We start from the raw sequence: 27,478 nt of genomic DNA, 5'->3' as shown, positions 1-27,478 counted from the left end.
GAAGTGTGGGTCATGACCGAAAGAATAAGGTCACGAATACAAGCGGCCGAAATGAGTTTTCTTCGACGGGTGGCTGGCATCTCCCTTAGAGATAGGGTGAGAAGTTCAGTCACACGAGAGAGACTCGGAGTAGAACCGCTGCTCCTTCGCCTGGAAAGGAGTCAGCTGAGGTGGTTCGGGCATCTGGTCAGGATGCCTCTCGGGAGTCTCCCTATAGGGAGGTCCTCGACGCACGTCCCACTGGGAGGAGACCATCTGGTCAGGATGCCTCTCGGGCGTCTCCCTATAGGGAGGTCCTCGACGCACGTCCCACTGGGAGGAGACCATCTGGTTAGGATGCCTCTCGGGCGTCTCCCTATAGGGAGGTCCTCGACGCACGTCCCACTGGGAGGAGACCATCTGGTTAGGATGCCTCTCGGGCGTCTCCCTATAGGGAGGTCCTCGACGCACGTCCCACTGGGAGGAGACCATCTGGTTAGGATGCCTCTCGAGCGTCTCCCTATAGGGAGGTCCTCGACGCACGTCCCACTGGGAGGAGACCATCTGGTTAGGATGCCTCTCGGGCGTCTCCCTATAGGGAGGTCCTCGACGCACGTCCCACTGGGAGGAGACCATCTGGTTAGGATGCCTCTCGGGCGTCTCCCTATAGGGAGGTCCTCGACGCACGTCCCACTGGGAGGAGACCATCTGGTTAGGATGCCTCTCGGGCGTCTCCCTATAGGGAGGTCCTCGACGCACGTCCCACTGGGAGGAGACCATCTGGTTAGGATGCCTCTCGGGCGTCTCCCTATAGGGAGGTCCTCGACGCACGTCCCACTGGGAGGAGACCATCTGGTTAGGATGCCTCTCGGGCGTCTCCCTATAGGGAGGTCCTCGACGCACGTCCCACTGGGAGGAGACCATCTGGTTAGGATGCCTCTCGGGCGTCTCCCTATAGGGAGGTCCTCGACGCACGTCCCACTGGGAGGAGACCATCTGGTTAGGATGCCTCTCGGGCGTCTCCCTATAGGGAGGTCCTCGACGCACGTCCCACTGGGAGGAGACCCCGGGGCATCTGGTCAGGATGCCTCTCGGGCGTCTCCCTCTCCCTATAGGGAGACGCCACTGGGAGGCAGAATCACATGGACTCACTGGCCTTGGAACGTCCCAGGATCCCCCAGGGGGAAGTTACTAATGGTACTAAAGTCTGGAGCTCAATTCAATTAAATCAAATTCAAAGGAGAAAACATACGTTTACATTGCCAAAGCAAAAGTGGAACAAGACAATCAAAATAAAACAATGCATGTACAAATAAATAGGAATTAAATTAAATGTGTAAACAGGGCTGTGTTACATTAACATGTTGGGTAAAACTATCTTGTGAAACAATAAAAAGATACATCCATATAGAGCGCCGCAGTCCCGCCCCCTTTCATGATGACGCCAGGCCCAGTCCCGCCCCCTTTCATGATGACGCCAGGCCCAGTCCCGCCCCTTTTCATGACGACGCCAGGCCCAGGAAATGCATCCCAATGCATTTCCTCATAGACATTTCAAAAAGTATTTATTTAAAGACCTTTTAAGCGGCGTACGAAGCCAACTCGAATCATGACAACACACACAATATTTTGGACCAAAAAAATAATTACATAGAAGAAAAACAACAAAAAAAGTGGTGTAACCTGCCGTTTTTTCTACTTTAATTCTTTGTTTGGCCCGAAAAATTGTGTTTGTTGTGATGATTTGTCACGACAAGAGTTGGCTTTGTCCGTGGCGTAAACGTCTTTAAATAAATACTTTCTGAAAAGTCTATGAGGAAAATGAACGGAGAATCATTTCCTGGGCCCTGGTAGGGGGCGGGACTGCGAGGCTCTATAGCGTAGGAGACGTTAGCTTTATACTTTTGAAAGTTGACAGCAGTATTTCAATGTTCTTGCATTCAATAAGTAGCAGCAATTTATTCAAATGTAATTGAATTGAAGTTAGTTGCTCTGTTTATACTCTGGAGTTGTTGCCCCCGACCACACGACTACGGATAAGCGGTTGAAAATGGATGGTTGGATAGAATAGATGGATGTTCAGAATGATCTGTCCAGAGTCCAGACTACAGAGGGAAAAATCCCATCTCACTCTGTCTGATATAATCATGACAGATCCAACTGGACTAAGCCACACCCCACAATCTGATCATTACTGTTGGAGGAGGTAACCTGTTAACAGACACACAGACGTAATGCGGAGAAAACCTTACTGCGTCCAACTCTGCTGGCAGAGGGAGGTACTACACATGCCATGTGTTGTTCCCTGTTCCCTTTGTCTGAAAGTGTGCGATGTAGCGTCTTTAAGTAATGACGCTTCAACATTCCTGAGATGTTTGATGGTTAGATAGATGGAGTCTGAAGGTCAACCGCCTCCTGCTGCCCCCTGCGGACAAGACGACTGATCTCCACGGTGTGTGTGTGTGTGTGTGTGTGTGTGTGTGTGGGAGTTTGCTCTGCGACACCGACCCCTGGCTGAGAGAGAGAGATAAAATGTTTGTGGCGTCTGCAGTGAATGGCGTCTTGGAAGAAGCAGTGTTGTAGTTCCTACGAAACTCTAACCCTATGCATGAGTACAGAGGCCATATTGTGTGTGTGTGTGTGTGTGTGCGTGCGCGTGCGCGTGCGCGTGCGCGCGCGGTTCAGATCATCTGACAATCTTGACAATTTTGTTGTTGACACTTTCTGTGAGGATCATTTTCCCTCACGAGAGAAAGTTTGTAAAAGATTGTTTTGGACGCGCAGAGCAGTTGACGGGGCATCGACGCCAGCGGGCGCTGGTCTCCACGCCCAGCGGGCGCTGGTCTCCACGCCCAGCGGGCGCTGGTCTCCACGCCCAGCGGGCGCTGGTCTCCACGCCCAGCGGGCGCTGGTCTCCACGCCCAGCGGGCGCTGGTCTCCACGCCCAGCGGGCGCTGGTCTCCACGCCCAGCGGGCGCTGGTCTCCACGCCCAGCGGGCGCTGGTCTCCACGCCAGCGGGCGCTGGTCTCCACGCCAGTTGAACTGGCAACCTTGCGGTTTCCATCCAGCCACTCTACCCCTGAGCCACCGCCGGCCTGTGTGTGTGTGTGTGTGTGTGTGTGTGTGTGTGTGTGTGTGTGTGTGTGTGTGTGGGAGATTATTCCCAACGCCCACTCACAGACAAGAGAAGAAAGAAGATAACAGAATTACTTATCAACTTTATTGTCAAAGATTGCCGACCAATCGCTGCTCTTCATGGAGAAGGCTTCATGGAATTAATAAAGTTTTTCGAGCCAAACTATACAATCCCGTGTCATACTACAGTCTGGAAGACCATCAACAGGCAGTACAAAACTTTGAGAGGCAACATTGCCAAGGAGATCGAAGGTAAAAGTGTCTCTCTCACTACCGACCTGTGGACATCTTGCACTATGGATCCTTATATTACAGTGAACGCTCACTACATCACAGACCCATGGGACATCAAATCAAGAGTGCTGCTAACAGACAACATGACCGAGAGACACACTGCTATAAATATTGCCGAAAAGCTGACAGAAACCATAAAGGAGTGGAACTTGAGTGTCTTTTCCACTGTTCATGACAACGCAAGCAGCATGAATTTGGCAATGGACCTCTGTCAACATTTTCCCAGCCACCTTGGATGCACAGGACCGATTCCAGCAACCAGCACTCCCAGCGAACATGTATTTTCCCTGGCAGGGAACACAGTCACTCGGCAGCGTTCAAGTCTGCATCCTTCCCACGTTAATACACTAATCTTCCTCAATGCAAACCAGAGAGACGGCCCGGTCCAGACGGCCCGGCCCAGAGAGACGGCCCGGTGACAATAATTAAAGAGGAGACAGAGGAGGACGGCATCAGTGTCCGTGATAGCGACAGCGAGTAGATTAGCCTTTTTGACAGATGTCACAGACCAACAGGTGGATTTATTGTTTGTTTTGTTTCATGAGGCCGTGAGACAACTATTTGGTGAGTCCAGTTTTAATTTGTTGTTATTATTGTAGCAGCAGCTGAAATTGATCCGGTTTGTTTGAGCCATCTGAAATGTTGTTTGAGACGTTGAGTTCTCAGTACTCACGTGCGAGTGTCTTTGTATCGTTGTCATGGCAACCTGGCTGCTGCGCTAAATGTGCCCTGGTGAGCGGCAGGACTCTGTTAATGGCTTATCTTATTAAACATTTTTTGTTTTCGTTTGAAATATTGATGATACTACATTGTGTGGGTTGCTGTAAAGCATTGAAGTTGCAGTATTAAAAATACAAGTGGCATTGTTGTTACCTAGAACTCCTCTCTGCGTCTTAATTCAAGATGTTTGTCACATACAGTGCATGCATTGTGAAAAACTTAGGCTGGGTGCTGCTCCACAATGCACGCACACCGTTTTAAACTTAGGCTGGGTGCTGCTCCACAATGCACGCACACCGTTTTCAACCAACCAACCCACCGAACACACAGTACACAAAGATTATAATTTTTTATTTTTTTATTATTAATTATTAATTTTTAAGTAAGTATAAGTAGTTAAACGACTAGTCGACTAGTAAACCAGGCAACTAGTCAACTAGTAAAAATCACTAGAAGTGAATGCCCTAGTGTGCGTGTGTGTGTGTGTGTGTGTGTGTGTGTGTGTGTGTGTGTGTGTGTGTGTGTGTGTGTGTGTGTGTGTGTGTGTACCATGCATGCAGTGCTCCAGATGTCAGCGGGCGTGCTGTAACCTAGATGTGTGCGTGTGCGCGTGTGTGTGTGTGTGTACCATGCACGCAGTGCTCCAGATGTCAGCGGGCGTGCTGTAACCGGCTCCCATCAGGACCTCCAGAGAGCGATACTGTCGAGTCTGGATGTCGTCTGTAAAGTGCTTGTGCTGATTGGACCAGACAAGGGGAGGGAGAGCGTCCAATCACACGAGACAGGGGAGGGAGAGCGTCCAATCAGACGAGACAAGGGAGGGAGAGCGTCCAATCAGACCAGACAAGGGAGGGAGAGCGTCCAATCAGACCAGTGTTCATTCTAAGACAGCAACATTTTGATATAGTTCTAGGCATAGTCTTTAGAATAAAATGTCATAAAATAACTGAAAAATGACCAATGCCTCCTTGTGGCACAAAGCATTGGACCCAGTCACATATGGGCTCCCAGATGGGGGTCCCTGGCCAAACACATTCACTTGGGGGTCCCTGGCCAAACACATTCACTTGGGGGTCCCTGGCCAAACACATTCACTTGGGGGTCTTTGACATGAAACCCCTGACTAACCACATGTTCTGTATAAATGTTGTCCAGCAGGGGGAGTGGTTTCCCCAGGCTAGACTAACCACATGTTCTGTATAAATGTTGTCCAGCAGGGGGAGTGGTTTCACCAGGCTAGACTAACCACATGTTCTGTATAAATGTTGTCCAGCAGGGGGAGTGGTTTCACCAGGCTAGACTAACCACATGTTCTGTATAAATGCCCTTCACTAGTGTGCAGCAAGACAAGCATGTTGTTGTGATCCATCTGCATCTATTTGTCAAACATTTTAATGTCAAGGATCCCTAGAATGATCTGTATTTGGCCTCCGACCCCCATCTGAAATATGTTGTTCCAGGGACCCTCGATTTTTCAAAAATAGCAGACCTACGTACAAGCTGAAAACGAAACTAAAAAGGTCTCTCGTCAAATGCTTGCATGGCATCGTCGGGAAGCGTACGCGTCACATTAAAACTACTACTCACCACCCAGCAGGCATTGCCCAGGTCACCCCCCCCCCCCCCCCCCAGGCATTGCCCAGGTCACCCCCCCCCCCCCCCAGTTCTACTCACCACCCAGCAGGCATTGCCCAGGTCAGCAATCTTGACCTGCAGTTTGTCAGCATTGAGAGGATCCAGGGGATTCACCAGCAGGCTGCCCGAATCTGATGAGACAGACAGACAGACAGACAGACAGACAGGTACAGTTAATATAAAACACATTATTCAGGCCCTCAATGTCCTCACATATTGTACAGTTAATATAAAACACATTATTCAGGCCCTCAATGTCCTCACATATTGTACAGTTAATATAAAACACATTATTCAGGCCCTCGATGTCCTCACATATTGTACAGTTAATATAAAACACATTATTCAGGCCCTCGATGTCCTCACATATTGTACAGTTAATATAAAACACATTATTCAGGCACATTTCAGCCACCTCTTTTAGAACCATTAGGACCACTCTACGCAATGTCATCAAACAGAGATGCGCACTAGGGCATTCACTAGGGCATTCACTAGGGCATTTTTACTAGTACTATGTGCAGTGACAATAAATTGAATCTAATCTAAAAAAAAAACCCGTCTAATTGAGTTATTATAGACGTCACTGAAATGTGTTAAATTCCCCCAAATTCAATAGCAGTGAACATCCATCCATCGCTCCCTTTCTGGTCACTCACCACTGGGCCTCTCCTGGTCTTCAGCACCTCCTCTGCTCCCATCTCCGTCCATGTCCATGGCCTCCTCCTCCTTCGTCTCCTCCTTTGTCTCCTCCTTCTCCTCCTCCCCCTCCTCCCCAGGAGGTGGGTGGTGGTCCTCGGGGTCCTCGCCGGGTGTCCCGTTGCAGGTGGTCTGGCAGTCTGGGGCGCTGCCCGGGACTAAACCTGGCAAAGGGGCAACCGGACAAGTCAAGTCATCCCATTAACCATGAATTAAGAGTCAACAAAAAAACCTGTCCTAATGGACACAGCGTCATTACTCTGTGGAGCCTCCTGGTGGCTCTGGTTGGCACCGTCTTCCCCCTGCAGGTTGGCATTGTGCTGGTCCTCTGTGTCCCTCTGGGGGGTGGTGGGGGTCCCGGGGCCAGGGTCCCCCTGTGTGGTGGTGGTCCCAGCCTGGCTCTCCTCCTCCTGGCCTCCTCCCGGTGGTCTGCTGGGGGAGACGTGGCCGTTGCAGTTCACCTCCATCCTGCTGTCCTCCGACACCTCCTCCTCCTCCTCCTTCTCCTCCGTGTTCTCCTTCTGTTGTGGTTGTTCCTCCAGCCTCTGCTGGGGAGGGTCCGTGGGTATCGGGGGGTCTTTAAAGGAGGGGGGGAGGACCAGTGAGCATGGTTGTACATATAGGGATGTCATCGTTACAAATTTAAGTCAACGATTAACCCATTTTGGGCGGGAACCTCTTTTGGTGTTAGCATTATGTTATGCTTTAGCTATTGAAAAATATCAGATCTACAAGCTTGTAGGCGCGCTACGAGTTTTTGACTCATATCTTTGCTTCTGAGGGGTCCCTGGAACCAGGCCTGGAATTTCATCCTTTTAGGGGCAAGGCCACTTGGCCTTTAGTGTGGTCAACTTTTTAAGGGCACAAGGCCAAGTGCCAGGGCATGAAGGCCATCAATTAAAAAATGATTTTCCGATGAACATTGGTTCAGAACAGTGCTTCTTAAATAAATAATCACAGCTTTAAATAACAAAATATAAGTAGCTACTGTTGTAAAATATTGTAAACATGTTTTGGGGACCCAGTCCAGAGATGAAAATCATAATGAAATGGCCTAGGACCCTGTCAGGCTGTCACCCTAGGCTAATTAATATAAATTTAATTTGGGGGTCCTTGAAATTTAAATGGCTGAGGATCATTGGGTTAAACTGAGTTAATTCACATAAAATACAATGACAGCCTACATAACTTTTGAATAAGGGCTTGGTTTAGAAAAGCCTATATTTTGTGCTAAACTAATATATTGAATAACATGGCATTGTAGAGAGGTTAGTGACAGATAAGATAATTTCTCCATTGTGGGGCTGCACCGCTGCAGGACTGAGGACTCTGCAGTAAGTCAACACAAAGTGAAAGTGCAGCTTCAAATCAGTTTTTTGTTCTTACCTGGAGACAGTGTGTGCTGTGCACAGGGGAACAATTGTTTAATTATATCCATGGTGTCTTTCTGTCGCTATCCATAATGCGACGCAAAAGTACATTTATGTTTGTTTTGGTGGGCTAGATAGATTCGGTAGATCTCCTCCTTGTATGGACAGCCACGCTGTTTCGCATTAGACAAAAGGAAATCAGCTGGACCATGTCCGACCAACGTTAATACATGTGACGTAGGACCGCCACACTGTCGCAACTGTAGGAAACATTGTTTTGTTTTGAGTGATAGTTGCAGTTTGACCGGATAGCTAGATTAGCTACACTAGTAGGCAGCGTGTGGGCTAAATGCCCTCTGTTTACTCTGTCAGTGCGTGTATGTGTGGCGCGGAGGAGGAGGCGTGCGGGTGTGTGTGTGTGTGTGTGTGTGTGTGTATGCGCGCGTCATGACGACCAGCGGCAGCGGGGGTAGTTATTAAGGCAAAGTACCGCAAAATAATCAAACCACTTTGCAAATGGCAACACAACTACAACACAAATTTGTTCTGCGCGGGACGTGAGGGGAACATTGGTTACCGTAATGACTGGAAAATTGCGATAAACGGTAAAATGAACTTCTGTGGGCGCCGGTCGGGGCACCACGGCCACTGTGGCCGTATGGGCATATACTTTTTCGAGGGGCACACGGCCAAAGAGAGGGGCAACGACGGCCATGGCCGCCGTGGCCGCCGTGAAATTCCTGCCCTGCCTGGAACAACATATTTTCAGATGGGGAATCCGCGGCCAAATACAGATAATTCTGGGGGTCCTTGACGTGGAAAAGGTTGAGCACCACTGACATATAAAGCATAGGGTTGAGCACCACTGACATAGAAACATAGGGTTGAGCACCACTGACATAGAAACATAGGGTTGAGCACCACTGACATAGAAACATAGGGTTGAGCACCACTGACATAGAAACATAGGGTTGAGCACCACTGACATCGAAACATAGGGTTGAGCACCACTGACATAGAAACATAGGGTTGAGCACCACTGACATAGAAACATAGGGTTGAGCACCACTGACATAGAAACATAGGGTTTATCAGAAAACTGTTAGGATTTAGAAGACATATTTTTTAAGAATCGTCCAGATCGGGTCTAAATGGGTTAAATACGGGCTAGGGTTCCAACCTGCGGCGACGTCCTGCAGCGTAGCGGACGCGGACAGCGCCGCGGCGGGGGCCGTCGACGAGGGGGCGCGGTCGTCCGTGGTCATCTCCTGGTCCTCCTCCTCCTCCCCCTCCCCCTCCTCCTCCTCCATCCTCTTCTCTAGCAGCTCCGCCTGTTTCTTCTGCTTCTTCTTCAGCTTCTTCTTCTTGTTCTTCGACATCTTGGCCGCCTGCGGGGCGGGGGGGGGGGGGGGGAAACGAAAGTTATGTATATAACTAAGGTTCTATGAATACCGGATGACCGCCAGAGTTCATTGTCACTCGGAATCCCGACGAAAAGATTTCATGAGGATGAACCCTGTGAACTGGGCACCTATATCGGTGGCTCACGGCCACAGGGGGTCACGAGTGACATTGTTGATATTACTATTCGACCTCTGCGCACGCGCGCGCGATGTATATCCAGGTGTTGAAAACACCGCCCTCTGGCGGTCAGTAGGTATGAAATAGAACTTAGCTTTTGTCGTCTTGCAAAAAGCTAATGTTAATGCTGCCAAATTAGTTAAATGTACAGACCAGTGATGTTATTGGCAGCAAATTTCTATTTTAGTTTCAGTCATAGTCTCTTGAATAGTTTCCATTTAGTTTTTAGTCACATTTAGTTAGTCTAGTTTTAGTCGACTAAGTGTCATGCGATTTTAGTCGACTAAATCTAAAGCTTGTAGATCTGCTATTTTCAGCATGCAACCAAGTGTAAAATGACTTCCTAACATTTTACTCTAGTTTTTTAATATGTTGACGAAATTGTCAACATATTTAGTCTTAGTTTTAGTCATCATAGCTTAGTTTTCAGTTAGTTTCCATGTAGTTTGTCAGTGAAAAAAAGGTAGTCGGCGGACATTTTTCGCCTTGGTTTTAGTCGACGAAATCACTGGTACAGACATATTTTGGTGGTATATATGCTGCCTCAGATAGATCGTTTTTTGTTTTTTTTTCTTCAGTAGATGTAAGTACGACGTCCAGACTTACTGGTTTGGGTGTCGGTGCCGTGCTCACTGTAAAGGAGACAAGAAGAGAAATATGAACATCAGAGAATTATACCATTTTTTCCACATTCATCATCAGAGCAACACAAACAATACACCCACCTCTCTCTCTCTCTCTCTGGAATTAATATTCTGCTCAGAGACCAATCACAGCCAGCTGTGCTAATATCATCTGTCCAAAAACAGTCACGATTCAAATTAACCCATTTTGGGCGGGAACCCCTTTTGGTGTTTTAAGCATTACGTTATACTTTAGCTATTGAAAAATAGCAGATCTACAAGCTGGTTAGGACGGACATTGCTGTTCCTTGGAGTGGTTGCACCACTCAAAAATAGTGCCGCGCTACGAGCTTGTAGGTCTGCTATTTTTGAGTGGTGCAACCACTCCAAGGAACAGCAATGTCCGTCCTAACCTATGTGACTATGTTTAGAGTACCAGTAGGGGCAAAAGTGGCGCTGTTGTGCCAGAAACAGAGAGAGAGAGAGATAGTGTTTCACTGTTGCCTGCTAATTACAGAGAGAGAGAGAGAGAGGCAGGGGGAGGGGAGAGGGGAGTTGCACCACTCAGTTCACACAGGTGTGATTTTTTTTAAATCGTGAAAATGTGGCGCAAATCTTTCAATATATATTCTTTCAGAGCAAACGTTTTTAACTCAAATCTTTGCTTCTGGGGGGGGGGGGGGTCCCTGGAACAACATATTTTCAGATGGGGGTCGGCGGCCAATTACATATAATTCTGGGGGTCCTTAACATGAAATAGTTTGAGAACGACTGACATAGAAACATAGGGTTTCTCAGAAAACTGTCATGATTCAGAAGACATTTATAGAATCGTCCTCAGGTCTAAAGAAAACAGCAAAAGGAGCAGATCTACAAGCTGAACATGTGACTGGAGCTTTGTGGAGTTGTGATGCTCTAGTGTGACACTGTAATAGTATGATCTAGTTAGGGCGTTAGTTTATGAAAAACACACAAAGTTTGAAGAATGGAATGAGAGCTTTCGGTGCCGACAGACAGCAGTAGGGCTTTCACTTCTAGTATGTTTTACTAGTTGACTAATTTACTAGTCGACTAGTTGTTTAACTACCTATTATGTATTTTGGAAATACATATTTGTACATTTAAAAACTGTGTACATGGTGACTATAACTATAATCTACCTGATCTTGAGGCCTACCAAATCGGGGAAAAAAATAAAAAAATAAACTTTATTTTTTTCTTATCAACTAGTCAACTAGTACCAACAAGGTCGACTAGTGTTTACTAGTCGACTAGTAAACTAGTCACTGTGCATCGGGCACAGCAAGGTCACATGCTCCTCTGTGTGTGTGCATTTAGACCCGAGGACGATTCTACAAATGTCTTCTAAATCCTGACAGTTTTCTTAAAAAGAAAATCATGTTTCTATGTCAGTCGTTCTCAAACATTTTCATGTCATTTTCAGCTCATAGTGCGGCACTCTGTGCCGCACTATGAGCTTGTAGATCTGCTATTTTTTCAATAGCTTGAGTATTACATAATGCGTAAAACACCATGCCCAGAAAGTGATAACAGACCCAGCAGTGACTCAGTCAAGGTGCCCTTATCTCTCTCCCTCTCAGCAGAAACGTGGATTTTTAAATCCAGCTCTGCAAAAGCTTTTCAGCATAATATTATAATGTTTCTGTTGGGCAGAAACCTCTCATCTCCATAGTTAGTCCATATAATAACGTGTTTTCTTGAGGGGCTATAGAAGGTATGCATGCTTAAAGTGAACGGCACATCGAGTGGCAAAGCAACAGGAAAAGTGAGTTTAACATTGTTTAATGTTGTTTAATGCAATCAGATATGACTTTTCTGTGTGGATGTATGGGCTGTCAAGGCCAGAAAGTAGTTTTTTGCCACTCATTAGGCATTCCTGCATAACTTCCGGGTTTTGATGATGATGTCACGCGCAATACCCTCTATAGTCCCTCCTATAGACCGATTCAGAAACGGGTCTCATGGTCGCAGGCAACGTATTTCCTGTAGGCGGAGCCGACATATATGCGGTTTCCCTGCACCTCCTTCTACTACAGTGAACTGTAGAGTGACTGATGTTAGTCTGCCTCAAACGTTACTCTTTTACCTGCTTTTTACTAACACTAACATTACAAAGATGCCCAGAACATCAGGATGAACCTGTGTAGTTTATGGCTGCTCCAACAGTAGAGGCAACATTACACATTCTGGCTGAGACCAGAGCCATAGAGTAATGGTTGAGACAAAGCAGTGAAAGGTCCTGAAAGATACATAACGTCAGTCTTACCCAATCTTTCTGTTTTAGGAAGGCTGCTGTACTTTATACCTCTGAGGTATAAAGTACAGCAACCGACCCCCATATTTTCAGATGGGAGTTGGCGGCATATTACATATAATTATATATTACATATAATTACATATTACATATAATTCTTGGGGTCATTGACATGAAATATTGAGAACCACTGGTATATAATAGAAAGATGAGGTTTTTCAGAAAAAAGTTTTAAAATTTCGACGTCAGGCCAAAATGGGTTAAGCCAACCAAATGTCGGAAGTAGAGCGTTGGTTGCGGTGAGGGAGGGAGAGAGGGAGAGAGGGAGAGAGGGAGAGAGGGAGAGAGGGAGAGAGAGAGAGAGAGAGAGAGAGAGAGAGAGAGAGAGAGAGGGAGAGAGGGAGAGAGAGAGGGAGGGACAGACAGACAGACAGACAGACAGACAGACAGACAGACAGACAGACAGACAGACGGACCTGCGGAGCCGGACGGGGGCGGGGCTCCGCTCTTCTGCCACTGCGCCGCCTCGGCGGCCATCTTCTTGACGTAGGGCTCGTTGACGGTCAGCAGGATGTTCTCCGGCTTGATGTCCGTGTGGATGATCTTACACTTGGTGTGGAGGTAGTCCAGACCCTGGAGAACCTGCACACACACAGAGGGGCAGCAGTGGCCTAAGGGTTAGCCTCTTATTGCCCTTGACGTTAATGACGTAGTGAATTAATTAATTCACTACCGTTGACGTTATTGACATCATTGTTTTATTCCCTATAATCGGGGGCTTTGTTTTAAATGTAGTAGCAACTTTTAGCATGTTTGGCTAACGGTCGATGTCTAAATTAAAAGTAAATCTGTTGACGAAATTGTCAGTATATTTAGTCTTAGTTTTAGTCACCATAGCTTAGTTTATTTAGTTTCCATTTAGTAGACAAACATTTGTTTTCTTAGTTTTAGTCGACGAAAACCACACAGGGCAGAGGACGTACCTGTTGTATGATGATCTGGACACAGAGCAGACGTACCTGTCGTATGATGCTCTGGACACAGAGCAGACGTACCTGTCGTATGATGCTCTGGACACAGAGCAGACGTACCTGTCGTATGATGCTCTGGACACAGGGTAGAGGACGTACCTGTCGTATGATGCTCTGGACACAGGGCAGAGGACGTACCTGTCGTATGATGCTCTGGACACAGGGCAGAGGACGTACCTGTTGTATGATGCTCTTGACGCAGGGTAGAGGACGTACCTGTCGTATGATGCTCTGGACACAGAGTAGAGGACGTACCTGTCGTATGATGCTCTGGACACAGGGCAGAGGACGTACCTGCCGTATGATGCTCTGGACACAGCGTAGAGGACGTACCTGTCGTATGATGCTCTGGACACAGGGCAGAGGACGTACCTGTCGTATGATGCTCTGGACACAGCGTAGAGGACGTACCTGTCGTATGATGCTCTGGACACAGGGCAGAGGACGTACCTGCCGTATGATGCTCTGGACACAGGGCAGAGGACGTACCTGTCGTATGATGCTCTGGACACAGGGCAGAGGACGTACCTGTCGTATGATGCTCTGGACACAGCGTAGAGGACGTACCTGTCGTATGATGCTCTGGACACAGCGTAGAGGACGTACCTGTCGTATGATGCTCTTGACGCAGGGTAGAGGACGTACCTGTCGTATGATGCTCTGGATACAGAGCAGAGGACGTACCTGTCGTATGATGCTCTGGACACAGAGTAGACGTACCTGTCGTATGATGCTCTGGACGCAGAGTAGACGTACCTGTCGTATGATGCTCTGGACACAGAGCAGAGGACGTACCTGTCGTATGATGCTCTGGACACAGAGCAGACGTACCTGTCGTATGATGCTCTGGACACAGGGCAGACGTACCTGTCGTATGATGCTCTGGACACAGAGCAGACGTACCTGTCGTATGATGCTCTGGACACAGGGTAGAGGACGTACCTGTCGTATGATGCTCTGGACACAGAGTAGACGTACCTGTCGTATGATGCTCTGGACACAGAGTAGACGTACCTGTCGTATGATGCTCTGGACACAGAGTAGACGTACCTGTCGTATGATGCTCTGGACACAGGGTAGAGGACGTACCTGTCGTATGATGCTCTGGACACAGAGCAGAGGACGTACCTGTCGTATGATGCTCTGGACACAGGGCAGAGGACGTACCTGTCGTATGATGCTCTGGACGCAGGGTAGAGGACGTACCTGTCGTATGATGCTCTGGACGCAGGGTAGAGGACGTACCTGTCGTATGATGCTCTGGACACAGAGCAGACGTACCTGTCGTATGATGCTCTGGACACAGGGCAGAGGACGTACCTGTCGTATGATGCTCTTGACGCAGGGTAGAGGCAGGCCTTGGTAATTGGACTTGATGATCCACTTGAGCAGGTGATGACCCAACACCTCAAACACCATGCACACATCTGGACAGGGGGCGTCGTTAAGGACGGACACACAACAACAACAATAACAACAACAACAACAACTCTAATCATTTCCACCCCTGGATTTCCACTATTTCCGTGCTCGGACAGAGAGCAAACCACCGCCACCGCCCCAGAGAGCAAACCACCACCACCTCCCCAGCCTTTCTCTCTGTTTTTACTCACCACCGCTCCACGTTATTACAGCTCCGGTGGTCACCTCAACACCGGAGCGGTGGTCACCTCAACACCGGAGCGGTGCTCACCTCACCTCCGGAGCGGTGGTCACCTCACCACCGGAGCGGTGGTGGTCACCTCAACACCGGAGCGGTGGTGGTCGCGGTGGTGAGGTGACCACCACCGCTCCGGTGGTGAGGCGACCACCACCGGAGCGGTGGTGGTGGTCACCTCACCAACGGAGCGGACTATGAATGAGCCTTAACTCTCTCATCTGGCCTCAGGACAGGCAGTCCTATTGTCCGGCTCGAAACACTATGAAGTCGCTATTTGGCCTAGAATCAAGAGTAATTAACATGTCAGCCATGATGCCGTCACTTAGACAGCAGAGAGAGAGACAGAGACAGAGACAGAGACAGAGACAGAGACAGAGACAGAGACAGAGACAGAGACAGAGACAGAGAGAGACAGAGACAGAGAGACAGAGAGAGACAGAGACAGAGAGAGAGAGAGAGGGAGAGGGAGAGGGACAGAGAGAGAGAGAGAGAGAGCGAGGGAGAGAGCGAGCGAGAGAGAGGGAGAGAGCGAGAGCGAGGGAGAGAGCGAGCGAGGGAGAGAGCGAGCGAGGGAGAGGGAGAGAGTGAGGGAGAGAGCGAGCGAGGGAGAGAGCGAGCGAGGGAGAGGGAGAGAGTGAGGGAGAGGGAGAGAGCGAGGGAGAGAGCGAGCGAGGGAGAGAGTGAGGGAGAGAGCGAGCGAGCGAGCGAGCAAGGATTTTATTAGGAGGATCATTTCAGTAATATATTTTCGGAATGGTGGACATACAGTTCATACTTAGCACACATCATTTTCATATATATATATATATATATTTTTACTTTTGAGTGTCCGTTGCTTGTGTCTTGTCCAAATATCCGAAAAAGGGTAGGGAGAAGCCATAGGCTTGTCGGGCCCTACCCTGGAGTTAATTTAGCGGCCTATAGGCTTGTCGGGCCCCTATAGACCCCTGGAGGCCATTTGCATATTTAAGTGCATGTGTTGTAGACTGATGGACATCTGTCTACCTGCACAGTGCATACATTCATGTTGTTCACAGACACATATTCATAAACATATATATATTATACACAGCTACTTACACACACCACAATATACATGGCATCAACACAATAATTGAGGATACGCGTGCCGTTCATGCCAGAGATCTTGAAGTCGTCCAGAAGCTGCACTACTTTCTCTCTGCTGGGGTCGTCAGGGTCTGTGTTTCTCACCTGGAGAGAGACGGATTACTATACTACTGTTTTTTTATCATTTTTTTATAGTACCGGTAATACAACACACACACACACACACACACACACACACACACACACTGCATAAAGTAAAAGATGGAGCCTTTCTCAGTGTGAAGATTATACTGTCACGCTGAGAAAGGATCATGCAGTCGAAGCGTCCTTCACTGCTGCTGCTGCATGGTGGTCATTAGATAAAAGAGCCTAAAAAGGTCTTTAACCCATTCTGGGCGGGAACCCCTTTTGGTGTTTTAAGCATTATGTGGGTGAATTGTGCAACAGATTATTGTAATAAATGTTAAAGATGAGGAGGGTGAATTGTGCCACAGATTAATGTAATAAATGTTAAAGATGAGGAGGGTGAATTGTGCCACACATTAATGTAATAAATGTTAAAGATGAGGAGGGTGAATTGTGCCACAGATTAATGTAATAAATGTTAAAGATGAGGAGGGTGAATTGTGCCACAGATTAATGTAATAAATGTTAAAGATGAGGAGGGTGAATTGTGCCACAGATTAATGTAATAAATGTTAAAGTCCAGGAGGGTGAATTGTGCCACACATTAATGTAATAAATGTTAAAGATGAGGAGGGTGAATTGTGCCACAGATTAATGTAATAAATGTTAAAGATGAGGAGGGTGAATTGTGCCACAGATTAATGTAATAAATGTTAAAGTCCAGGAGGGTGAATTGTGCCACAGATTAATGTAATAAATGTTAAAGTCCAGGAGGGTGAATTGTGCCACAGATTAATGTAATAAATGTTAAAGTCCAGGAGGGTGAATTGTGCCACACATTAATGTAATAAATGTTAAAGATGAGGAGGGTGAATTGTGCCACAGATTAATGTAATAAATGTTAAAGATGAGGAGGGTGAATTGTGCCACAGATTAATGTAATAAATGTTAAAGATGAGGAGGGTGAATTGTGCCACAGATTAATGTAATAAATGTTAAAGTCCAGGAGGGTGAATTGTGCCACAGATTAATGTAATAAATGTTAAAGTCCAGGAGGGTGAATTGTGCCACAGATTAATGTAATAAATGTTAAAGATGAGGAGGGTGAATTGTGCTCACAGATTAATGTAATAAATGTTAAAGATGAGGAGGGTGAATTGTGCTCACAGATTAATGTAATAAATGTTAAAGATGAGGAGGGTGAATTGTGCCACACATTAATGTAATAAATGTTAAAGATGAGGAGGGTGAATTGTGCTCACAGATTAATGTAATAAATGTTAAAGATGAGGAGGGTGAATTGTGCTCACAGATTAATGTAATAAATGTTAAAGATGAGGAGGGTGAATTGTGCTCACAGATTAATGTAATAAATGTTAAAGATGAGGAGGGTGAATTGTGCCACACATTAATGTAATAAATGTTAAAGTCCAGGAGGGTGAATTGTGCCACACATTAATGTAATAAATGTTAAAGATGAGGAGGGTGAATTGTGCTCACAGATTAATGTAATAAATGTTAAAGATGAGGAGGGTGAATTGTGCCACAGATTAATGTAATAAATGTTAAAGATGAGGAGGGTGAATTGTGCCACAGATTAATGTAATAAATGTTAAAGATGAGGAGGGTGAATTGTGCCACAGATTAATGTAATAAATGTTAAAGTCCAGGAGGGTGAATTGTGCCACAGATTAATGTAATAAATGTTAAAGTCCAGGAGGGTGAATTGTGCCACAGATTAATGTAATAAATGTTAAAGTCCAGGAGGGTGAATTGTGCCACAGATTAATGTAATAAATGTTAAAGTCCAGGAGGGTGAATTGTGCCACAGATTAATGTAATAAATGTTAAAGATGAGGAGGGTGAATTGTGCTCACAGATTAATGTAATAAATGTTAAAGATGAGGAGGGTGAATTGTGCTCACAGATTAATGTAATAAATGTTAAAGATGAGGAGGGTGAATTGTGCCACACATTAATGTAATAAATGTTAAAGATGAGGAGGGTGAATTGTGCTCACAGATTAATGTAATAAATGTTAAAGATGAGGAGGGTGAATTGTGCTCACAGATTAATGTAATAAATGTTAAAGATGAGGAGGGTGAATTGTGCTCACAGATTAATGTAATAAATGTTAAAGATGAGGAGGGTGAATTGTGCCACAGATTAATGTAATAAATGTTAAAGATGAGGAGGGTGAATTGTGCTCACAGATTAATGTAATAAATGTTAAAGATGAGGAGGGTGAATTGTGCTCACAGATTAATGTAATAAATGTTAAAGATGAGGAGGGTGAATTGTGCCACACATTAATGTAATAAATGTTAAAGATGAGGAGGGTGAATTGTGCTCACAGATTAATGTAATAAATGTTAAAGATGAGGAGGGTGAATTGTGCTCACAGATTAATGTAATAAATGTTAAAGATGAGGAGGGTGAATTGTGCCACAGATTAATGTAATAAATGTTAAAGATGAGGAGGGTGAATTGTGCCACAGATTAATGTAATAAATGTTAAAGATGAGGAGGGTGAATTGTGCTCACAGATTAATGTAATAAATGTTAAAGATGAGGAGGGTGAATTGTGCCACAGATTAATGTAATAAATGTTAAAGTCCAGGAGGGTGAATTGTGCCACAGATTAATGTAATAAATGTTAAAGTCCAGGAGGGTGAATTGTGCTCACAGATTAATGTAATAAATGTTAAAGATGAGGAGGGTGAATTGTGCTCACAGATTAATGTAATAAATGTTAAAGATGAGGAGGGTGAATTGTGCTCACAGATTAATGTAATAAATGTTAAAGATGAGGAGGGTGAATTGTGCTCACAGATTTCAGGAGCTTGATCTCGTCCAACGCCGTCTCGGTGTAGTGCTCTGCGCTCTTCACCACCTTCATCGCCACAAAGCGCTTCCCCCTTAGAAACACACACACACACACACACACACACACACACACACACACACACACACACACACACACACACACACACACACACACACACACACACACACACACACACACACACACACACACACACACACACACACACACACACACACACACACACACACACACACACACACACACACACACAAACCTCAAGTTTAGCAGCATATACAGTTAATATACGGTAATATACAGGTGTGATGGTACAATTCGGGAGTTTACCGGAGTTTGTTGGAAAGTTTAACGGGGGTTTCCTGTAATATACACATCCGTATTCCATGCTTTTTGCGCAGTGGGCCAGTGGAACCAATCAGCGGCCGCTACGGGGGCAGGATCTTGGCGAAACTAAGGGTGTGACGGCATCGAGAAGTGCCCGTTTCCCCAGCGCCTCAAAATTGGAAAATCGTCTTATATTGTATTCTTGAAAGCAAGCGAAGAAATGACCTCCACATCAGACACGAATGATAGTGAGGGGTTTTTAAACCTAAATGACCTCCACATCAGACACGAATGATAGTGAGGGGTTTTAAACCTAAATGACCTCCACATCAGACACGAATGATAGTGAGGGGTTTTTAAACCTAAATGACCTCCACATCAGACACGAACGATAGTGAGGGGTTTTTAAACCTAAATGACCTCCACATCAGACACGAACGATAGTGAGGGGTTTTTAAACCTAAATGACCTCCACATCAGACACGAACGATAGTGAGGGGGTTTTAAACCTAAATGACCTCCACATCAGACACGAACGATAGTGAGGGGTTTTTAAACCTAAATGACCTCCACATCAGACACGAACGATAGTGAGGGGTTTTTAAACCTAAATGACCTCCACATCAGACACGAACGATAGTGAGGGGTTTTTAAACCTAAATGACCTACACATCAGACACGATAGTGAGGGGTTTTTAAACCTAAATGACCTACACATCAGACACGAACGATAGTAAAGGGGTTTTTAAACCTAAATGACCTACACATCAGACACGAACGATAGTGAGGGGTTTTTAAACCTAAATGACCTACACATCAGACACGAATGATAGTGAGGGGTTTTTAAACCTAAATGACCTCCACATCAGACACGAATGATAGTGAGGGGTTTTTAAACCTAAATGACCTACACATCAGACACGATAGTGAGGGGTTTTTAAACCTAAATGACCTACACATCAGACACGAACGATAGTAAAGGGGTTTTTAAACCTAAATGACCTACACATCAGACACGAACGATAGTGAGGGGTTTTTAAACCTAAATGACCTACACATCAGACACGAATGATAGTGAGGGGTTTTTAAACCTAAATGACCTCCACATCAGACACGAATGATAGTGAGGGGTTTTTAAACCTAAATGACCTCCACATCAGACACGAACGATAGTGAGGGGTTTTTAAACCTAAATGACCTCCACATCAGACACGAACGATAGTGAGGGGGTTTTAAACCTAAATGACCTCCACATCAGACACGAACGATAGTGAGGGGTTTTTAAACCTAAATGCTATCAGGTGTTCGTTAACACGTTTTTCGCTTGCAGCTGGGTTAGTGTTTACTTTACTGTTGGCACAGCTACATTTTTACTAGTTTACTAGTTGCCTAGTTCACTAGTCGACTAGTAAACTTTTTGGAAATAAATATTTGTACATTTAAAAACTGTGTACATTGGTGACTATGACTATAATCTTCCTGATCTTGAGGCCTACACAATCGGGGAGGAAACAAAAAACAAAAAACCTTTTTTTATATTTTTATCAACTAGTCAACTTTCTTATCAACTAGTAACAACAAGGTCGACTAGTGGATTTACTAGTCGACTAGTTGCTTAATGCCCTACTGTATACTAGTCAATATGATTGGTTCTTGGAGTTAGCACGCCCAGATGCAGTGACAGACAGACGGTCCCATCCAATCACCTGCCAAGTAGCTTGACACAACGTACAGCCTTCTTACAGAGATCCCAGATGGAAGTACGTTGTGGAACCATCTGGCGGAGTTGGGGTTAATGTGCGGCACCTTTTTGTATACGGCATAATAAATGGTAAATGGTGCATTTATACAGCGCTTTTATCCACAGCGCTGTACGTAGATTGTGCATTAAATTCAAACCCATTCCGTGATGTAAGTAGGTTTTCAATGTAATGAGTCCCAGGATGCAGGGATGGTCTTTTATAGATGATGATTTTATGAGTCCCATTTCAGCGACGTTAGGAGTCATATTTTGCCATTTTTACAAATCGCAGCATTTAACTCCCATTTAATTTTATATGGTTATAATGTGGTTATATTCATGTAGAAAACAGAAGAAATTATTATTATAACTAAAGCTAGCAAAATAAATTAGAATAAAAAACAGCAGTACATCCTGTGAATGCAGGTCGTTGTTTTAACACACACACACACACACACACACACACACACACACACACACACACACACACACACACACACACACACACACACACACACACACACACACACACACACACACACACACACACACACACACACACACACACACACACACACACCTCTTGAAGTGTGACGTGTCTCTTGAAGTGTGACGTGTCTTTTGAAGTGTGACGTGTCTTTTGAAGTGTGACGTGTCTCTTGAAGTGTGACGTGTCTCTTGAAGTGTGACGTGTCTTTTGAAGTGTGACGTGTCTTTTGAAGTGTGACGTGTCTCTTGAAGTGTGACGTGTCTCTTGAAGTGTGACGTGTCTTTTGAAGTGTGACGTGTCTTTTGAAGTGTGACGTGTCCTTTGAAGTGTGACGTGTCTTTTGAAGTGTGACGTGTCTTTTGAAGTGTGACGTGTCTTTTGAAGTGTGACGTGTCCTTTGAAGTGTAACGTGTCTTTTGAAGGGTAACGACTTACTGTATGTCCCAGGCCAGCCACACGGTGGAGAAGTGGCCCCAGCCCAGCTTACGGATCACGTGGTATCTCCCGTTGTACAAGTCCCCGATCTTCACGTGGTGATATCCACCTGAACCGGAGCAACGCAATCAGAAGATATTGTTAGTGGACACTGGACAGGAGTTGAGTGGGGGGGGGGGGGGGTGCACTGGATGACGATATTTTTTAAGCCTTAAATTTCAGACGTAAAAAAAAGTGGAGCGTGTGCGCGCGCACAAAAAAAGTGTTGTAACCTGCCGTTTTTTTCTATTTTCTAATTCTTTGTTTGGCCGAAAACATCTTGTCACGTTTTTAAATAAATACTTTCTGAAAAGTCTATGAGGAAAATGAACGGGATTTCTTTTCCGGGTCTCTCGGGGGGGCGGGGCTGCGAGAGCGTCGCAGTCCCGCCCCCTTTCATGACGACAGGTGGCCCAGGAAACAATTCACCATTCATTTTCCCCATAGACGTTTCAGAAAGTATTTATTTAACCGTTTAACTGCTCGTGGCGTAACGTTCCGTCAGAAGGAATCCAACCAGCAACTGCTTCTGGCGTAATGTTCTGTCTGATAAGCTTCATTATTGCTATCAAACCGGATCGCTGATTTCTTTTTTTAAAATGATTATTTTATCCAGAAGAACACAGTTTGCCGGCCACTGCTACAGAGCTGACTATGAGGTTATATCTTCCCTTCTTCTCTGGAGTCCTGCCTCAAAGCAGACCAGAGGTAGAAAACTGTCGTTCCCTGATGTCATCGCTAGGGACACATGCATCAGTAAAGCAGGAAGTGAATTCAGTCGTGGCGACTGTCTGGATAACTTTTTAATCGACTGACGGGGTGGTCTCTCTCACCCCTGCAGTAGTCGTTGGGGTCTTCCTGCTCGTCGTCGTCGGAGCCCAGGATCTCCTCGTCCTGTTCGGGGAGGGGGGAGTCTCCCTGGCCGGCCTGAGACCCTCCTCCTCCTCCTCCTCCACGACCATGACCGGGCTCAGGTCTGTGGGAGAGAGAGACACCACAACGGGAGGAGATGCATGAAGATGATGAAGTCAAATGCATGGATTAAAAAACGGCTAAATAAGATCTGTGTGATTTGTGAAAACAGTGTGAAAGGAGCGCACACACACACACACACACACACACACACACACACACACACACACACACACACACACACACACACACACACACACACACACACACACACACACACACACACACACACACACACACACACACACACACACACACACACACACACACACACACACACACACACACACAGATCCCTAAACAATTAACACAACATGTAACATGATGTTTTAGTCATATTGTTCCTGCCGTTCTGCATCCTGTCCTAATTGAATTTACAGGCCTAAGTAAAGTTAACCCGTTCAGACCTGAGGACGATTCTACAAACGTCTTCTAAATCATGACAGCTTTCTGAAAAAACTAATGTTTCTATGTCAGTGGTGCTCAAACTATTCCATGTCAAGGACCCCCAAAGATTATATGTATTTGGCCGCCGACCCCCATCTGAATAAATATGTTGTTCCAGGGACCCCCTCCAAGAAACAACGATTTGAGTTAAAAAAAAACGTTCGCTCTGAAAGAATATAATATTCAAAGATGTACGCCACATTTTCACGATTTTTTAAATATAGCAGACCTACAAACTCGTAGCGCGGCACTCGGTGCCACGCTACGAGCTTGTAGATCTGATATTTTTCAATAGCTAAAGTATAACAATGCTTTAAAACACCAAAAGGGGTTCCCGTCCAAAATAAGTTAACACCTAGAACGCCCGGGGTTATTTAATCCATTACATTATAGCGCCCAGTCGATTTATAAACACGGACCACTTTTACCGACGGACCGGATGTTGTTGTGAATGTCTGTGTAGCAGCTAACAATAGCCACGCCACTTCAAAAGTTGATCGACAACAACAGGAGGTAAGAATAAATCTATCGCGACTAGCGACTGGACCGCGGAGCGCCGTCTAACACAGGATCTTTATTTCATAATTAGACGGGATGATTTAGATCCCGAGTTATTAATGTTTTAAGATTTTCGTTTTCATCAGCTAAACAGGGGAGGGAGTTTTTCGATGACGTCTCACTCTTACGCAACACCGAGGATTGCCCAACAGGCGCTTCCAGGCTATGGAGCCATGCGATCCGTTCTCATATCAATAAACTTTGTCTTTTGGACAATACTTCGTCCTGGGCGTCGGGCGTTACTAATAGATAAGACGAAGATACTTCGTCCTGGGCGTTCTAGGTGTTAAGTGTGATTATGCACAGCGAAAAGACGATGAGCGAGAAGAACGGAGGGTGTGAGAACTTTGCAGTGTGTGAGAAGGAAGAACAAAAGGTGAGATATGAGAGTGTAAAATTAATGTTATTCACTTCTTGCAGCAGCAGCAGAGAGAGAGAGGCAGGTGATCTATAATAAGCTGACTACGCTCCCCAGCTGGGGAGATGGTTCAGGGAGGTTAAATGGACCTGGTCTGGGAGGTTAAATGGACCTGGTCTGGGAGATGGTTCAGGGAGGTTAAATGGACCTGGTCTGGGAGGTTAAATGGACCTGGTCTGGGAGGTTAAATGGACCTGGTCTGGGAGAGCAGATGCATGGCGGCTGGCCTTTTAATACAAGGAAACGATAAAGATGGAGTGCCACGATTTTTACTCTTACAGAGTAAAAGCGGCCATATCTTCTATCTTCCATATCTTCTATCTTCCATATCTTCTATCTTCCCATATCTTCTATCTTCCCATATCTTCTATCTTCCATATCTTCCATATCTTCTATCTTCAAATATCTTCTATCTTCCCATATCTTCTATCTTCCCATATCTTCTATCTTCCCATATCTTCTATCTTCCCATATCTTCTATCTTCCCGGCACCCCGAGCTTCCATTTTGAAAGAAATCCCAGCACCGATTGCGTGAACAGCTGTGGAGGTCCTTGAAGTTAAAACGTTTTGAGAACCACTGGTTAGGTGTTGTAATTGTAAAGTCCACGTGCTACGTAGCTCTGACAAGTTGAAGTGCCATGTAACAGATTGCAGGATGACATCCGGTCTCTACACAGGGAAGTGCCGCAACCCCAGAAGCAAATTCAAAGTAAAAAACAATTCTGTGCGGTTCTACTTGGCACACACCAAGGATGCGGGCTGGAAGAGACAGATATTTCACGCCCCTTTTTTGGGATATTTTGAGATGAAGCTTGCCCTTTCAAAACTGACGTCACTGGCACAGTGTTTTTGCAGATGTGTGCCCAGATTGGTGACATTGTAGATCTGCTATTTTTAGAGTGCAACACCCACGTGTAAGTTGAGTATAAGTCAGGCTCTAGAGCCCCTCGACCAAGCCCTGGCACCATAAAACATTAAGTGTGATTGTGTAAAGCCTTAACCCATTTTGGGCGGGAACCCCTTTTGGTGTTTTTTATTTTTATTTTATTTTGTTTTTGCGGCTTACGCCTTTTATTGGTTTTTTGAAGGGACAGACAGTAGGCTGACAGGAAACGGGAGAGAGATGGGGGAAGACATGCAGTAAAGGCCGTGTCGGGCTCGGGAGTCGAACCCGCGGCACACTGCGACTGTCGGGTGCCCAGACGGTTACGCCACCGCCTGGGCCCCCTTTTGGTGTTTTAAACATTGTTATAATTTAGCTATTGAAAAATATCAGATCTACAAGCTCATAGCGCGCCACTCGGTGGCGCGCTATGAGCTTGTAGGTCTACTATTTTTGAAAAATCGTGAAAATATTTATTTCAGAAAACTGGATGATTTAGAAGATTTGTTTTAAATTTTGAGGTCAGGCCTAAATGGGTTAAACAACAGCTTATGTTGAACTAATAGCAGGCTGGTGTACAGTAATACATTATTAAACCTCTGATTCTCCCTGGGCGTCCATATAGGACAGTCCACTGGAGAGTAAAACACAAGCCTGGGTTCTCTAATGAAAAGCCATTATAAATGACAGAGGGTGTGAAATCTGATCATCCAACTGAAAGCAGAGAAACGTCGTGTCACTAGTGCAAGCAGTTCACCACTTAAATGGTAAATGGTGCATTTAAATAGCACCTTTATCCAAGGCGCTTTACATAGATTGTGCATTACATTCACCCATTCACACACACATTCATACACCGATGGCGGCGGAAACCATGCAAGGCACCAACCAGCACATCAGGAGCAATTAGGGGTTTAGTGTCTTCGACAGTAACTCGACACTAAAGGTCCTGCTGCACACAGAGACAGAGACAGAGACAGTAACTCGACACTAAAGGTCCTGCTGCACACAGAGACAGAGACAGAGACAGTAACTCGACACTAAAGGTCCTGCTGCACACAGAGACAGAGACAGTAACTCGACACTAAAGGTCCTGCTGCACACAGAGACAGAGACAGTAACTCGACACTAAAGGTCCTGCTGCACACAGAGACAGAGACAGAGACAGTAACTCGACACTAAAGGTCCTGCTGCACACAGAGACAGAGACAGTAACTCGACACTAAAGGTCCTGCTGCACACAGAGACAGAGACAGTAACTCGACACTAAAGGTCCTGCTGCACACAGAGACAGAGACAGTAACTCGACACTAAAGGTCCTGCTGCACACAGAGACAGAGACAGTAACTCGACACTAAAGGTCCTGCTGCACACAGAGACAGAGACAGTAACTCGACACTAAAGGTCCTGCTGCACACAGAGCGCGTTTTTTCTGATTTTTAGCTGTGTTTCTCCATTGGTTTTCCGAAAAACACATCCAGTGAGCAACCACCTTAACTCCCGGGTTGGAACTGGCAACCTTGCGGTTACCATCCAGCCACTCTGCAGACTTAGGGCCGATTCATACTCCTATTTTACCGCTGTAGTGCCGAGTAGTCAGACATTTTCAGTAGCACCAAAGAGCCGACTTTAGGACGGTCCGCCCCGAACCTCAAATGACGTCACATTGTAGGCTCTACAGAGCCGGACCGACTTTTATTCGGCTTTAAAATAGGAGTATGAATCGCGCCTCTGCCCCAAGTGTCTGCAACATGTGTGCTACGTCACGCAGCATGTGTGCTACGTCACGCAACATGTGTGCTACGTCACGCAGCATGTGTGCTACGTCACGCAACATGTGTGCTACGTCACGCAGCATGTGTGCTACGTCACGCAGCATGTGTGCTACGTCACGCAGCATGTGTGCTACGTCACGCAACGAGGAAATGTTGCCTTTCTGTTCCGTTTTGGTTTATTGCTTTGAAAATGTTGTATTATTATGGTGTATCTCGACGACACTGCAAATGAGGGTGACTTCAATTGTCTTTCGGGAATAAAAAAAAGGTTTGAATGAATGAACTTTAATAAAAGGGAATAAATGTCTCAGAGACACATTGTTTGTTAAGTACGGCATTCACATTTTTTTCCC

The 27,478-nt window shown here is 45.8% G+C and overlaps 1 protein-coding gene across 2 annotated transcripts in view; it reads right to left on the bottom strand.

Annotated features, from left to right (window-relative positions):
- srpk1b (SRSF protein kinase 1b) overlaps positions 1 to 27,478 on the bottom strand; it is a 63,342-nt gene that overhangs the window by 8,307 nt on the left and 27,557 nt on the right. For both annotated transcript variants that reach the window (XM_079508805.1, XM_079508806.1), the window contains 12 exons: positions 22,905 to 23,047; positions 22,033 to 22,141; positions 19,028 to 19,115; positions 16,128 to 16,215; positions 14,664 to 14,770; positions 12,789 to 12,954; positions 10,021 to 10,046; positions 9,014 to 9,221; positions 6,723 to 7,040; positions 6,424 to 6,627; positions 5,804 to 5,895; positions 4,758 to 4,865 (listed from right to left, as the gene is read on the bottom strand). In XM_079508805.1, coding sequence (XP_079364931.1) covers positions 4,758 to 4,865; positions 5,804 to 5,895; positions 6,424 to 6,627; positions 6,723 to 7,040; positions 9,014 to 9,221; positions 10,021 to 10,046; positions 12,789 to 12,954; positions 14,664 to 14,770; positions 16,128 to 16,215; positions 19,028 to 19,115; positions 22,033 to 22,141; positions 22,905 to 23,047 — 1,657 coding nt within the window. The remainder of the gene's footprint in view (positions 1 to 4,757; positions 4,866 to 5,803; positions 5,896 to 6,423; positions 6,628 to 6,722; positions 7,041 to 9,013; positions 9,222 to 10,020; positions 10,047 to 12,788; positions 12,955 to 14,663; positions 14,771 to 16,127; positions 16,216 to 19,027; positions 19,116 to 22,032; positions 22,142 to 22,904; positions 23,048 to 27,478) is intronic.

The sequence above is a fragment of the Electrona antarctica genome, assembly GCF_951216825.1.
Source record: "Electrona antarctica genome assembly, chromosome: 8".
Taxonomy (NCBI): Eukaryota; Metazoa; Chordata; class Actinopteri; order Myctophiformes; family Myctophidae; genus Electrona; species Electrona antarctica.
Note: the sequence above shows the minus strand (reverse complement) of the source record. Positions and strands in the feature narration are given on the sequence as shown.